Here is a 15,445-nt window from a genome sequence, read left to right as displayed (position 1 = left end):
GAAGAAACTGTCACTGTCCAAACAACAATACCCCACATCAACAACAAAGGTGAACATAGCGACCAAGTCTTGAAAGCCCTGACGTTGGCAACGCTTGAGGAAAGATACCCTGATGATGCCTGGATCCGGGTGTATACGGACGGCTCAGCCACAAATGCCGTCAAAAGTGGAGGAGCTGGGGTCCACATCCAATACCCCGGTGGAGAACGGACGGAGGAGACGCTTCCGACCGGCCTTTACTGCACCAACTACAAGGCAGAGGTATACGCTCTCATTCAGGCAGCACACACCATTGCAACAAGAGCAGACCACAACACAAATGTCGTCTTCCTAACAGACGCCCTCTCTGTGCTGCAAGCCTATAACAGTGACAGTCAACCCTCATTGAAGAAGGCCCTCAACAACATCAAGAGCCTACGGACAGTGCTTCAGTGGATCCCCTCACACTGCGGCATAGAGGGAAATGAGAAAGCCGATGACCTGGCAAAATCCGGTGCAGAAAAAGAACAAGAAGACAACGCCGTGAGCCTTGCCGAGCTAAATACCATCACTAAAGCCCTGTTCCGAACCCCGGCTCAAAAAGACAGCCTTCACCTGCTCTCAAGACCAGAGCAGGTCACCATCTTTAGGCTGCGAACAGGGCACAACAGGCTGAACAAACACCTCCACTCAAAGCTGAAAGTTGTGCCATCCCCGATGTGTCCCTGTGGAGAAGCAGAGCAGGACACCCACCACATCCTACAAGACTGCGGGAACTTCCAGTTGTTGAGAAGGAAGATGTGGCCGGAGCCGACCCCCATCCAGGATAAGCTGTACGGCACGGCGGCGTCCCTGCAGATGACCACTACATTTCTAAATTGGACTGGTCTCCACGTGTAGCGGCAACAAGAAGAAGAAGATTTCAAAAAACTGGATAAGCCAACAAACATACTTATTAGTATACAGAATTTTTTCAAATCTGAATCATAAGAATAAAGAAAATAAAAATCCAAATATATGCAATCCAAAGTTTAACTATAAAATGGGACACATTATGGGCAGCCAGTCCTATAACTACTTTTACATTAATTCACATTCCATTCTGGCATTCAAGTTTTGAAACAAAAAATATTGACCATTTATTTCAATTTTAAAAGGTCTTAACAAAACTGGGTGTTATTTTTCACTTTGCAAAAAAATGTGTGATAAAAGTTATTTAAAGGAAATAATGTAGTAAATGAAATGTAACCATTCAGACATGAAAGAGTTAAAACATCATGGATTTGAGATGAAAGTTAAAAGTTTCAGTGCATTATAAACAGACACAATTTGTGTAGCTTTTAGGACCTTTAAACGAATATCAGAGAAAACAGAAACTATCACAATTATTGACCAGATCACAATTGTGCATGACAAAACCAAGTAAATTACAATTTACTCGGCTTTGTCTTTCTAAATGACCAGACCACCCACAATGTATTTTATAATGTGATTGGGTAAAAAGACACTTCCTTCCTCCTGCGAGGATAAGTCTTGGTCAGCCTAGATTTCGCTTTGACAGGAGCTGGTTTTCGAGCGTTCTACAGACGTTTTCAGCGTCCGAGAAAGTAACTGTGACTACAAAAGCAAAACCTGGTTACGCTTCCCAACCACGCTTCCAATTTTGCGGTCTAGAAGTGTCGCGGAAGTCATAGTCATACATCTGCATACATTATTTTGCTGAGCACAATTTCAAGTCCCCACCATGAAAGGCAACCCCCGCCCTGCACGGCAGTGCATGTAATCGGACCTTGCAACAAGACAGGTACAGCAATTTCGCGAATAATGCCCAACACTACTGGCGCATGGCACTAGTTGGGGGCATGGGGGTCTGAAGGCTGCCTGGTATGCCTTGCAACACAACCGTAAAGCGGATTTACTGAGACCCCGATGCCCTTCCCCTTCCAGCCCCCCCCCCCCCCCCCCCCAAAAAAAAAAAAAAAAAAAAAAAACACAAAAAAAACAACTAAATCAGCGTCATGTGCTAGTGGTGCTAAACACAGGATAAAACGACGGCAACAAAATACGAGTCTTTGATATGCTACAGGTTTTCTTGTTACTTGATTATCAGACCTAAATGAAGTATTAACAACCTATTAATCTTGTTCCCTTATAATCACATACATATAATTATATTGTGTATATATTTTTTTAATTTAAAAATCCATATCCAGGGTCCGCCACTTTTAGCAACAATACTGGGTGCGGTCATATATATCCCACTTGATTTTATGTGGCATTTTTCCCCACTTTCACATCCCCCCCCCCCCCCCCCACACACACACACACACACATACATACATACACACACACACGCACATGTTGCATGTACACACGTACAATGCAAAACAGGAAATAAAGATATCAATAGAGTTAGCACAGAATGAAGAATAGTTATTATATATATATATATATACACGTACTAACCATGAAGATCTTTGCAAGTTACAGTTCAAATTTAATTAAGTTGGCTGACTTAAAAAACCACTTTAACAGTCTCAATTAATACTGTTTTAAAGTGAATGATTGATAATAACCAAAGAACATAACATTTCCATCCTTTATCTTTCAGGTAGGAAACTACTGGCAAATCAGAATCCAGGAGGGACCATATGGGGCATGGCATCAGCATCTACAGGAACGTATCGGGGCCCACAGACAACCAGCATGAAGACATCTGGGGGTTCAAACCCTTCACAAGCAAGACGACAAGGACACGTTTCTTTTCAGCCTGAATGCAACGACCAGAAGCCGTTTCAGTGCGGTTTGTGCAGTGTGATGTTTGCCATCAACGGTGAGCTGGTCACCCATGTGTCGAATCACAGCCGCGTCAACCCCTTCCAGTGTGGCTACTGCAAACTGAGCTACGCCAGTAACGTTCACCTGCTTGTTCACGTCAGGAAGCACACATTGGTCATGCTTCCCGCCCCTCTCAAACCGTCCAGTGCATTTGTTGGTCTGTCGATCCAAAGCTCATCTTCTGGGGCTTATGTAGGAGCAGCATTGGAAGATATTGTCAGTGACAACAACCACAGTCCCACTGTCAAGACTGAAGCCACCAGGGTGAAAGTTAAGGAGGAGTTGGAAGATGATTCAGCTCGACCAGGTTCTTCACATTCAGCTAATTCCAGCAGAATCAAACAGGTGGGATCGGAGATGGTGTTAGAGATTCCTTTATCCTTGCCCATCAGCAAAACAAAAACCAAGTCTGAGTTGTCAGATGTTGAGTCCAAAGATCCAAAAAAGGAACTCAGTTCTGAATTATCAGATGATGAGTCCAGGAGTCCAGACCTTTCTGATCCTGACGGTACTCCCAATCAGTGTTTGCTGTTTGAAAAAAAATACATTGAAAGCAAACATCCAGCTGAGAACACGTCATCTGAGACCAAAAGACAGACTGAGACGCGTTTCTCCTGCAGTAAATGCGACTCTACGTTCAAGAAGCCGAGCTATGTGAAGGCACACATAAAGAGAGTACACAAGGTTTTACCCACCCTGTCATGCACACAATGCTTGGTTAGTTTTAAGACGAAGCAAGCTTTGGAAGATCACCTTGCCAGTCATGCTGTCAAAAGACCCTTTCAGTGTAACTATTGCAGTTTTCGTTTTGAAAGCAAGAAATCAGTAAACTTCCACATGAGCACAAAACATGATGAACAACTCCCACATCCTTGTACTCACTGCTCAAAAAGATTCAGTAGCAAGAAACAGTGGCTTGCTCACAACTGCACTAGGCATTCAGGCAAATCTGACGCGAAGAGTGAAGAAAATTTGTACAGGTGCAGTCATTGTCCGGCAAGTTTTAAAGTGAAAGGAACGCTGTCTGCGCATATTCTTATCAAACATAATAACAAAGGTGATGACATTGGTGACAGACCTTTTGATTGCCCACACTGCCCTTGGAAGTTCAGGCACAAATTCAAAATGGATGAGCATATAGCCAGGATTCATGACACTCACCTTTTCCCCTGTCCTCACTGCGCTAAGCTGTTTAGAAGCCGTGCTGACCTGACATGTCACATGGATAGAATGCACAAGACAGACACGCCACATCAGTGTGCAGAGTGTGGCAAATGTTTTAAGCAAAAGAGAAACCTAAAGATGCATTTCTGCAAGCCGAAAGAGTGCCCTATTTGCAAACACGTGCTCAACTGTCTGACCTCTTATCAGCATCACATGAGGCGAAACCACTCGGACGACAATTTCAAGTGCAGTTCTTGTGAAAGAGGATTTTTGACACAACGTGAGCTGGACGTTCATGCCAGGACTCACACAAAAGAGAAACCCTTTACCTGTGAATTTTGTGGTCAGTCGTGTGCCTCCCTTACCAGCCTCACCTACCATCGGAACTCACGACACCTTGATAACAGACCTTTCAAGTGCAATCTGTGTCAGAAAGGGTTTAATTCCTACCCAAGTTATTATCAGCATAAGCGTCGCCATGCAGGAGATAAAAGATACTCTTGCGATCAGTGCGGAAAGAAGTTCTACAACTCTGGCAGCTTGAAACGCCATGCTCTAACCCACGGGGATCTCAGAACATTTGTCTGCTCAGAGTGTGGGAAGACGTACAAGAGCTACGGCAGTTTGAAGTACCATTTGAAGCATGTTCATCAGCTGTAGGAGGATACTACATGTATTGCAGTCTCTCTATAAATTAAAACAAAAATTGTATTTATTGTCTTAGCGTTCAAGATTGTGCATTTATTTTGTGCTTCTATTTATCATGCACTTCACAAGAAGTAGAAGAGCCAAATGTTGATTTACAACCTCATTGCTACCGGTATTGCCACCCTGTCCAAGATCATTCTGTTTACCACATGAAATCTCACAATCATTGAGTGACTTGTCTGTGTCCAAGATCACTGTTTTTTAATACAAATATTTTTTACTTCAGCTTGTTGGAGTATATTTTGCAAGTGTACTTTTTTTTGGGCCCACTTTCTTTAATAAGTATGCATTTCACACTGCACTGATCAAAATAATACCAGTCAGGTTGTGATGTGTAGTTAAAAAACTGAAAGAAAAATAAGTTAATGCTGAAGGTGTTTTTTTCCCACAGGTAACATAACAACACAATTATTTTGTGTTTCCTGTGGGTTCTAAAATGTAATTTATAAAATCATGTTCCTTCTGTGTGTGGGAAAAAACTTACATAGGAATAGTACCTCTTTCGTGTGTGTGTGTGTGTGAGAGAGAGAGAAAGAGAGAGATCGAGAGAGATCATTACTTTTGTGTGTGTGTGGCGTTTTGTTGTTGTCATTTATTTAATTTATCTATTTTAATTCTAAATATATCAGTCAGGCTGTCAACGGATTTCTGTTACAAAGACCCAACAGACAAGGGGGCTTTAGGCTCCTATTACACACATCACAGTACCCACAGGTCCACAAGATATGTCAGGATTATAATATGCTCAACGCTAAATGATAAGGTTTCATTGTTCAATACAATGACTTATCATTTCTAAAAGATGGAAAAGAAACAGATGAATAAACCTTAATGAAACTAATAAACAGACACATACAAAGCGGTACGACATCAGACTTATCGTTGTTATCTAAAGCTATTTGTGTCCTGCTGAGAAGGAATTTGGTAATTTTCTGTGTTAAGACATAAAGTCAGGTGAAAAGACATTTCCGTCATATCCGGTTAGTACTTGGAGAGGATACACTTCACAAATTGACTACATTCCTGCTATCAAGTGATTGACCGCAGTAAGAAGAAGACGAGTGCACTGCACACGATTTGTCTGGTTTTGGGAAGAGAAGGTAACCCTAATTTGGTTGCATGATAGAAAATGGACAAGCACCTGTTCTTGCTTTGTTGCTCGGTTGTTTCTGGTGATCGCATCGGCCGGCTGTCGTGTTTGCCCTACGCTACGTACTAAACCAGATCTCGTCTGACACATACCATTCCCAGTTTGCACGATCCCTCCCAAGGTTGTGGTGTCCCAGATCCTGCGTTACCGCATCTCAATTTGTCTCCCTCTTCGCTGCAGTACGGGTACATTAGGGCGTGTTTGTGTTGTATACGTAACAATAAGGCTGCATCTAAGTCTAACTTCTAAGCAGAGACATCGAATCGATAGATGTATGTCTCTGATCTCAGTCAGTCAGTGCATGGTTCTTTGTTAAAAAAAACATTGTGCTGCTGTTGTGTGCGTGTGTGTCCCTGATAGCATGCTAACGTGTTTTTTTTAATGTTAGATTAACGTTAGCACGGTTAGATAATAATAATAATAAATGAGCATTTATATAGCGCAACATCATAACTTTACAATTATGCTCTTTGCGCTTGACACATTTAAAAATTAAAACACAATTATGTAAGCATTTACATCTACATTCATAGTCAACAACGCTTAATTAAAAGCATACACCATCAAACATACATTTACACAAAATTTTGGTTTTAAGGTCCTCGTCTACATTTTCTCACAGAAATTGACATTTTACAGCTAAAATGCTGAATCTAGTCACTAACACTTTCAAAAAAACACCCCCCTCCGATCAGAAAGGACGGAGCCAGGGTATCCGTTTGAAAATTCATTGTAGTATTTCAGCATAGCATATATCCTTATTTGGAACATAATGTAAACCGAAAGTTTTCAATGTGCTCAACCACCCAGAATTCCTAACGGTGAGCAGCCGCTTCCTTGACGAAAGTTCTCTGGTAAGTTCTTTTATTAATTATGCAATACATTCTTGTCGTATAACTTCTATAAGACTTTTAAGTGGCTGCAAACAAGGCTTCATAATGCAACAAAACAGTTTCAAGCAATGTGTTTGCTCTGTTCACGTACTGTGTTCGTCATTCGTAGATCTATATTAAATCTTAGCCGAGTTGACGCATTTCAGGGAACCTCTCAAAAGTCAGTTTTACGCTTTCAGCATTGCACGGTACTTTATGTTTTATGGCGGTTTACAAAGAGGCTTTGCTTAATGATTCTGTTCAGGAATTAAGGAGTCATCATAAAAATAAAGCAAAAGCATAGGTCTAACGCTTACTGAATGTTAGCGAGTTACTCAAATGTACCATTTTTTGTCTCACTACCCGCTAAAACGGCTTCAAAAACTGCCTTTTAGTTTATGCCTGCTGAGAGGATTGACACCTACACCGCTCAGCATGCCATAGCATCCATGTTAGACAAGATATGTGAACAAAACTTACTGATTTGGATACAAATTTGATTGTTTTGTCTAAGAACATGCTAAACATGTTTTGTTTTAGCAGTTCTGATTTTGTTTTCAATTTTAACGCGGGAACCTTGATTTTGCGAATTTGATTTTAGGGGGTGTGTGTTGTAGGTTTCACTGTATCGACACTACGTCATGTAAACTCAATCTGTTTTCTGAATAAGTTAGGGGCATAAAAGGCCTTTCCAGTCATATAATTGGTTTTACGATAAACGGCCTCATCATAAAGATCTGCCCTCAAACGCATCTGTAAATTTTTTTGTGACGAGTAGTGTAGAACAATCACCATCTTACACATCTGATCGCAAGATTATGCATCCCCGAAAAATTCTGCTATGTCTCCGGCGCATTCAGTATCTGTCTGAAGGGTTTGAAAACAACTAATTACAACACACACACCCCTCCCAACCTCCACCACCACCCCACCCCCTTCCCACCCAAGGAAAAAAAAGAAGAAAAGAATAAATACATTGATAAATACAAGGAGAAGGAAAGAATTAATTTACCTTTTTTTCAATTGTTTTTGATAACAAATTTATTGCTTCTAGGACATCATTATCAGGCCGATGATTAAACCAAAGCTTAGTCACGGAAATGCATATATATATATATATAGACTAAAAATGACGTGTTTTTTCTTGCAGGACAATGGCTTGGACATGACTTCATCCTGAATCGGCAGAGCAGCGATGTATTCTTACATGGATGCCATGGACGTCTTCCACCTAGCGGGCACACAGATGGTCCACAAATCTACCCACTTGTATATTGCATACCTACCCCCTCACTGCTGTAGTGTGGGCGTGTGTGTGTTGGTGTGTATGTCAGTATGTGTGGGCGTGTGTGTGTGTGTGTCAGTGTGTGTGTGGGTGTGTGTGTGTGCGTGATTTTACCAACACTACGCGAAATTCCTTGTGCTTTAAATGTTTTTTAATGTCACTTGGCTCAATAAATACTGTATTCTGTATTCTGTATTCACTCTTAACCATTGCTCCTTCAGTTCTGTAGTAAAACATAGAGCGATTCTGAAAATATTGCAGGACATTAGCTTCTTTACTTCTGCAGCTGCATCAACACACACACACACACTTAATACCGATGCCACATTTCAAGTAATCGGGCTGCATGTATATTTGTTGTCTTCTGTTTGCAACGAAGGACACACGGCTATACATGCTAAAGTCCACAATCAGAATGGCAGGAGCTATTGGGAAAACCGTTTTCTTTTTTTACATTTTACGGTAAATATATTTTTGTCTTTGATCTTCAGGTTTCCATAACAGTTCTCTAAATGTCTTGAGAATACGCCTGAAACGTTACATGAACCAAAACAATAACAACCGAAAAACAAACGCTGTGCATAGGGAACACAAAATCGATGATAATCAATTTAGCAGGGAGTATCAGCCGGGACATTATTTATTATTCTGAATAGATCAACATTCATATATGCATCAAGTGTACTAATTGATCCTGCTAAATAGTTGTATTTGTTTGTGACTGATGCACTATTTGTTTGTGACTGATGCACTTTTTATTCACTTTGCACATGTATCACGTAAGAAAAATCAAGGGAGGTAATTTTGCTCGGATTAGATGGTTCCCTCCCCTGATAACAAAAGCACACAAATTAATTTTTCCCCCCTTCTCGTATGTGTTATTCAAACGTTTTGTTGAATATTGATGTGAAAGGTTCAGTCCTTCCCGAGTAAACTATTCGATTTACAGTCTCAGAACAGACCAGGCCTGAAAAGACCATCGCTAAACACATCAACTAATCAACCTGGGTGCAGTTTGTGATTGTTTTTTATTGACTGATTTGTGAACGAACACAAGCAGGAATCTGTGATGATAACACATTAAAATAAATTATCACTTTGCGCAGGAAGCAGCCAGGTTGTCGAATCTAAGTCTTTGTTCATGTACAATCTTGTCTAAATCTGAGATGGTGAGCCAAAAGTTTTCATGGGAACGACTGTGCCTTTCTGTGTCTCTCAATTTTTACACCACTTGCTACTCATGATTGCATGACACTAAGAACAGGCAAGATGTGGATATCGTGGTTTTAATGATACATTCGGACATATACATGGTTACCGCTGTTTTCTTAGATACTGTGATCTCTCTTTTTCCCCCTGGTCCTTTCTTTTTGATGTTATTTAGCCTGAAGTTTGTTGCAACTATTGGTCCGCTTGCATTTGTTGTTATAGTAATTGTGGATATGTTATTTAATTTGTCTGTGTTCCCTTATTATGTTGTCACTGTCAGCTTGATGAATAAAGGCTATGAGAAAAAAATGTTACCCTTCACCATTAGCAAAATATGCAGCTGCATATATATACTAAATATTTCTGATACCTTGACCAAATGCGATGTTTATTTTTGCGTGTTCTCGTTTTTTCAGAGCGAACACACACACACACACATACACACACACACACACACACACACACACACACACACACACACACACACACACACACACACACACTCTCTCTCTCTCTCTGTCTTTCTCTCTCTCTCCCACAAACACACACACACACACACACACACACACACACACACACACACACACACACACACACACACACAGTTTCAATGTTAAAAACTTAAAACAAGTATCCCTGTAGCATCGATGAAGGTTGTGTACAGGAACATCATAAAAGCTTGCTTACAAACGGACTCGCTGTCTTCGAATAAAACAGCTTTCGAATATAATAGCTTACCGTTGGATCTTTGCTCAAACTGCGGCTTTCTTGTCCACATTCCTGGCGCACAGATCTGCAATGTGCAACGTTACTGTTGAAGACACACAATTTATGTTGAAGTCACAGGGCAAAGACAGACATATCCCCCCCCCCCCCCACACACACACGCGCGACTGCGTGAAGATGCACGTCACCTTATCATTTAATCACACAATGTAAAAACGTAGTGGTCAAAAATCTCTGAAGAGAATTTTTTTTTTTTTTAAACAGTCGTTCGTGTAAGGCACACGCAGACGGAATGTAGCTGAAGCCATACCGTAAAAACTAAGAACAGATCTATAAGATTCTACAAAAAATGTGACATTTTAGTTCTATTCATCTGGATGAGCTTGATCTGTCCGAAGTAGAATCGGCCACTGAAAATGCAACTCCCCCCCCCCCCCCCCCCTTTCCCACGACACACACCACGACACGACACTAGCTGAGAAAAGGAAAACGTGTGGAGGAATACATAATGTAACAAGAGGCGAAGCCATCAAGGCTCACGTAAGAAATCGACAAACAGTAACACAAACTCAATCACTCCGTCACACATACACACACACACACACACACACACACACACACACACACACACACACACACACACAGAAAGAGCATAGGTGAAACTGTGCAAGAAAGCGAGACACTAGATCTAGATCTGTCTGTCTGCATGTAGCCTACTTACAGGACACGACTGCCAACTAGTCTCGGCGCGCTCAAAATAATAATGACCGAGACTTTCAGTACTTCCTTCGCGTGACGTCTAACCCTCTTACGTCATAATGTGACGTCAATGTAATGTGACGTCTTCAAATGTTAGAGTTTCTACCACAGACATACACACGCACAAACAAACACACACACGCACGCACAGACAGACAAAGTTACGATCGCATAGGCTACACTTACGTGAGCCAAAAACCAGATCTAAAAGTAAGCCCGGTTTACGATTTCAAACTTTGAGTATGAAATGTTCGGACGCGCCCTTTCAGCCTACAGTGAAACGGTAATGTACGTACAAGCTTTGTTTCAGATCTGTAATAACTAGGTTTGAATTCAAATATATATACAAGTAAAGTTAATGGAAGATCAAAGTAAAGGTTGGGTGTAATGTCAAAAATTATACTTACATTCTGTTTCAGCATGCTCTTCCACACGAAAAACTCCCAGGGCTTTGTCCTGCTTGCGATTTTGCCAAAAGTACTTTGAACACACCCCCGACGTAACTTTCAATGAGCATCATAGTGTTTTTGCCACTTGCCGGTTGAATTTGGCGCCTAATTCCAACTTCGCTGCATCTCAGGGTTGTTTCTGGTCCCCCAAATGTACACATTCAGACCTATGCCGCCCTGATCGATCACAATTTTGACCCCCCGTGGGTTAGGGGGAGTCCCATATTGGTTGGGACGAGAAAGAATTTGCCCGAAGCTCCCCAGCATGTCGTAAGAGGAGACTAACGGATTCTGTTTCTCCTTTTACCTTTGTTAAGTGTTTCTTGTATAGAATATACATGTATGTAGTCAATTTTTGTAAAGATTTTATTCAAGCAGTATGTAAGAAATGTTAAGTCCTTTGTACTGGAAACTTGCATTCTCCCAGTACGGTCATATATTGTACTACGTTGCAAACCCCTGGAGCAAATTTTTGATTAGTGCTTTTGTGAACAAGAAACAATTGACAAGTGGCTCTATCCCATCTCCCCCCTTTCCCCGTCGCGATATATAACCTTCGTGGTTGAAAACGACGTTAAACACCAAATAAAGAAAGAATGGATCTGGATCCTCTGGACTCTCAAATAAGCATAAAGTGTCCCATTTAACTGGCTTCATGGACAGCTTTCTGTACAGAGTACTCAGAATTCACTCATGCAAGATGCCACGTGTATAACTATAAGCAATGTAATAGGTGCCCATTGGCCGTTGGTTTGTCATCTCAAACAAGGGGGGTAATTAATGACATGACATATAAAATGATGTATGTATCCGCGAAGAACTGGAAATGTTACCATGTTACACTTGAAAGATTTGTTTTGTGGAATTCTCCAAGTGACACTGTTTTTGGTGCATGTTTCAGGAAGGAGAGTCCAGTTCAACCATGGATTCATCATATCCAGGGGCAGGTCACGGACAGCAGAATTTCGTCATGAAACTTTCAGAGATTCAACCTCCAACCATTTCCTCACACAACCAGCCACACAGCAGTGCAATGCTCCCACACGTCCAGTCTTCAGGCATTGTACATCCTGCACACAACCAGCCACACAGCAGTGCAATGCTCCCACACGTCCAGTCTTCAGGCATTGTATATCCTGCACAAAACCAGCCACTCAGCAGTTCAATGCTGCCACACGTCCAGTCTTCAGGCATTGTACATCCTGCACACAACCATTCACTTGGTACTCCCGTACTGTTACATAGCCAACCTCCTGTCATGTCAGTACCGCCACAAAACCAACAATCTGTACCAGTACCCCTACAGAACCAAGTGCCTGTACCATTACCCCTACAGAACCTGATGCCTGTACAAATACCACCACAGATTCAACAGAACCAAGTGCCTGTAGCAGTACCACTACCATTGCACAACCAGATGCCTGTGACAGTACCACCACAGAACCAGGTGCCTGTACCAAACCCGCAACAAAACCAGCCTTCTGTACCAGTACCATTACAGAACCAGGTGCCTGTACTGGGACAGCACCAGATGTCTGCATTGTCACAGAACCAAACTCCTGTACCTCTACCACCACAGCACCAGATGCCAATACTGGCACAGAAACAGATGCCGGTTTTGTCACACTCACAGAACCAGGCGTCTGTACAATCACAGAACCAAATGTCTTTACCGAAACAGAACCACATGCCTGTATCGGTACCGGCACAAAACCAGGTGCTATTGCCAATACAGGCACAGAATCAAGTGCCTGTACTGTCTCAAAATCCAACAACTGGGACGTCACCATCACAGGGTCAGCCACCCACGGCTCTGCTGCCTGTCCAAAAAGACCAGGAGCCCTTCCAGTGTGGTCTGTGTAGCTTGACTTTCAGCATCAACATACACCTGGTCACCCATGTTCACAAGCACTCCCTTACCAAGCCGTACCAGTGTGGTTACTGCAAAGTGAGCTACGAGGAGAATGCTGAGCTAGTGGTACACATCAAGACTCACAAGTTATTCATGATTCACGTCCCTATCAAAGCTTTCGATAGAGGAGCTTCTGCTCAGCCAGTTCTGTCAAGTCCTTCTGTAGTCGCCAAATTGTCCAATCTGTCACCTACAGCTGCAGTGGCAAAGAGAAAGTCTATAGGTAAAAGGAGCTTGTCTCGTACGTCAGATGCTGGCAGTGGCACCAAGAAAAAGAAAGTTAAAAAGGAGCCAGTCTCAAAAAAGATGAATTCAACCTCAAACAACGTTGTGCATGTTGGATCAGAAATGGTGCTGGAAAATCCACTGCCATGGCTCCTGCGTGAGAGAAAAATTAAGCCAGAAGTGATGTCAGATGATGCAGAGTCGGTGGACTCCGTGCAGCATGAAGATGTCAAAAGTGAAGAGGATGACACAAGTATGGATGCAGGTGCAAAAGTGGAACAGGAAGATGGAGAGGGAAAAAAGACAATGGGGACAGATTTTGATTGTAGTATCTGTGGTTCTTCTTTTAAAAAAGATCGCTATTTGAGAATGCACAAGAGAAGAGTGCACAACATTTTACCCGACCTGTCATGCGAACAATGTTCTATGATTTTCAGGAGTAAAGCGTCCTTGCATGACCATACTTCTCGTCACTCCAGCGAAAACGCTTTCCAGTGCAACCACTGCAGTCTTTGGTTCCCAACCGAGAGAGCGAAGCACAATCACATGAGCTTCAAACACGTTGATGAAAGACCGCATGCATGCTCTCAGTGCTCTGATAGGTTCACCACCAGAAGCGCCCTGATTACTCATGTGCGTGCCAAACATTCTGAGACCAGCTGCGAGGAAAGGCCGCACCAGTGCACCCAGTGTCCAGCAAGCTTTGCACTGAAGGAATCACTGGCTGGACACATGTTGGTCAAACACAAGGACAGTGACAGTCCCATAGAAAAACTGCCCTATGCTTGCTCACAGTGTACAGGCAAGTTTAAGCTGAACTGTAGGTTGATGATGCACATTGCCAGGGTTCACGAGGGCAAGAGGCCCTTCTCCTGCCAACATTGCGGCAAGAAGTTCAAAAACAAGACAGACTTGGACACACATGTCATGAAAATGCACAAGACAGAGACGCCGCATCAGTGTGCAGAGTGTGGCAAGTGTTTCAAAGTCAAGAGTGATCTTCGGCTGCACTTCTGCAAACCAAGGCCGTGCCCTATTTGCCGACATATGCTGAACTGTCTGCCGACCTATTATAATCACATGAGGCGAAAACATTCTGACAAGAGTTATCTGTGCACGTACTGTAAGAAGGTGTTTCTCACACAGCGTGAGCTTGAAGTTCATACTAGAACTCACACGAAGGAGAAACCATACACTTGTGAGTTTTGTGGTCAGTCCTTTGCCTCCTTTGCCAATCTGACTTACCATCGCAATGCACGGCACTTGAACAGAAAGCCTTATAAATGTGATATCTGTCAGAAAGGGTTCAGTTCTCATCCAGGTTTGTTTCTCCACAAGCGTCGACACTTGGCAGACAAGCGATACCCATGTGATCAGTGTGACATGAAGTTCATCAATTCCGCCAGCCTGAAACGACATTCCCTTAGCCACACAGACCTCCGACTCTTTGCCTGCACAGAGTGTGGCAAAACATACAAAGGTCATAGTGCTCTGAAATACCATTTGAAACATACGCATCAGCTATAAGAACATTATATTCAAGCATTCACTACAGGTATCATTCTGTTAGTCCTGTGTTTTTATTAATTTGTACATGTATCATAACCGGCATTGTTGGCCTAGTGGTAAGGCGTCCGCCCCGTGATCGGGAGGTCGTGGGTTCGAACCCCGGCCGGGTCATACCTAAGACTTTAAAATTGGCAATCTAGTGGCTGCTCCGCCTGGCGTCTGGCATTATGGGGTTAGTGCTAGGACTGGTTGGTCTGGTGTCAGAATAATGTGACTGGGTGAGACATGAACCCTGTGCTGCGACTTCTGTCTTGTGTGTGGCGCACTTATATATGTCAAAGCAGCACCGCCCTGATATGGCCCTTCGTGGTCGGCTGGGCGTCAAGCAAACAAACAAACAAACATGTATCATTGATGATCAACTGGGCATTTTATTGAACAGATGTATTTGTTATGGAGTGGTATAGCCCGGTTTTTAGACAATCATAAATGCCCCTACACAACTCTATAAATTTAGTATTTGTTTACAGACTTGAATGTAATCTGAATAGTTGTCCGCTACCGTAGCTTACAAGGCACAAGCGCACACGCACTCACACACGCAAAAACCTGGTGTTAAATGGATCTTGACACTGCCAAGACTAATTATTATTGTTTACA

At 42.5% G+C, this 15,445-nt stretch overlaps 1 protein-coding gene across 2 annotated transcripts; it reads left to right on the top strand.

Annotated features, from left to right (window-relative positions):
* Positions 1 to 5,629: 5,629 nt before the first annotated feature.
* On the top strand, positions 5,630 to 15,373 carry LOC138971727 (zinc finger protein 585A-like). 2 transcript variants are annotated; one of them, XR_011457356.1, is made up of 2 exons: positions 5,630 to 5,789; positions 7,862 to 9,617. XR_011457356.1 is itself a non-coding variant. In XM_070344519.1 (2 exons), the coding sequence occupies exon 2, from the start codon at positions 12,062 to 12,064 to the stop codon at positions 14,801 to 14,803; it is 2,742 nt and encodes a 913-aa protein (XP_070200620.1). In that variant the 5' UTR covers positions 5,630 to 5,789; positions 12,041 to 12,061; the 3' UTR covers positions 14,804 to 15,373. The 2 variants fall into 2 exon arrangements, 1 of the variants encoding a protein (XP_070200620.1); XM_070344519.1 differs by lacking the exon at positions 7,862 to 9,617 and adding an exon at positions 12,041 to 15,373.
* The last annotated feature ends 72 nt before the right edge of the window (positions 15,374 to 15,445 follow it).

The sequence above is a fragment of the Littorina saxatilis genome, linkage group LG7 (assembly GCF_037325665.1).
Source record: "Littorina saxatilis isolate snail1 linkage group LG7, US_GU_Lsax_2.0, whole genome shotgun sequence".
Classification (NCBI taxonomy): domain Eukaryota; kingdom Metazoa; phylum Mollusca; class Gastropoda; order Littorinimorpha; family Littorinidae; genus Littorina; species Littorina saxatilis.
The sequence above is the reverse complement of the archived record's forward strand: the minus strand, read 5'-3'. Positions and strand labels throughout refer to the sequence as shown.

What these genes read in the sequence shown, in the direction of transcription:
- LOC138971727 (XM_070344519.1), top strand. Translation starts at nt 12,062, where the DNA reads ATGGATTCATCATATCCAGGGGCAGGTCACGGACAGCAGAATTTCGTC.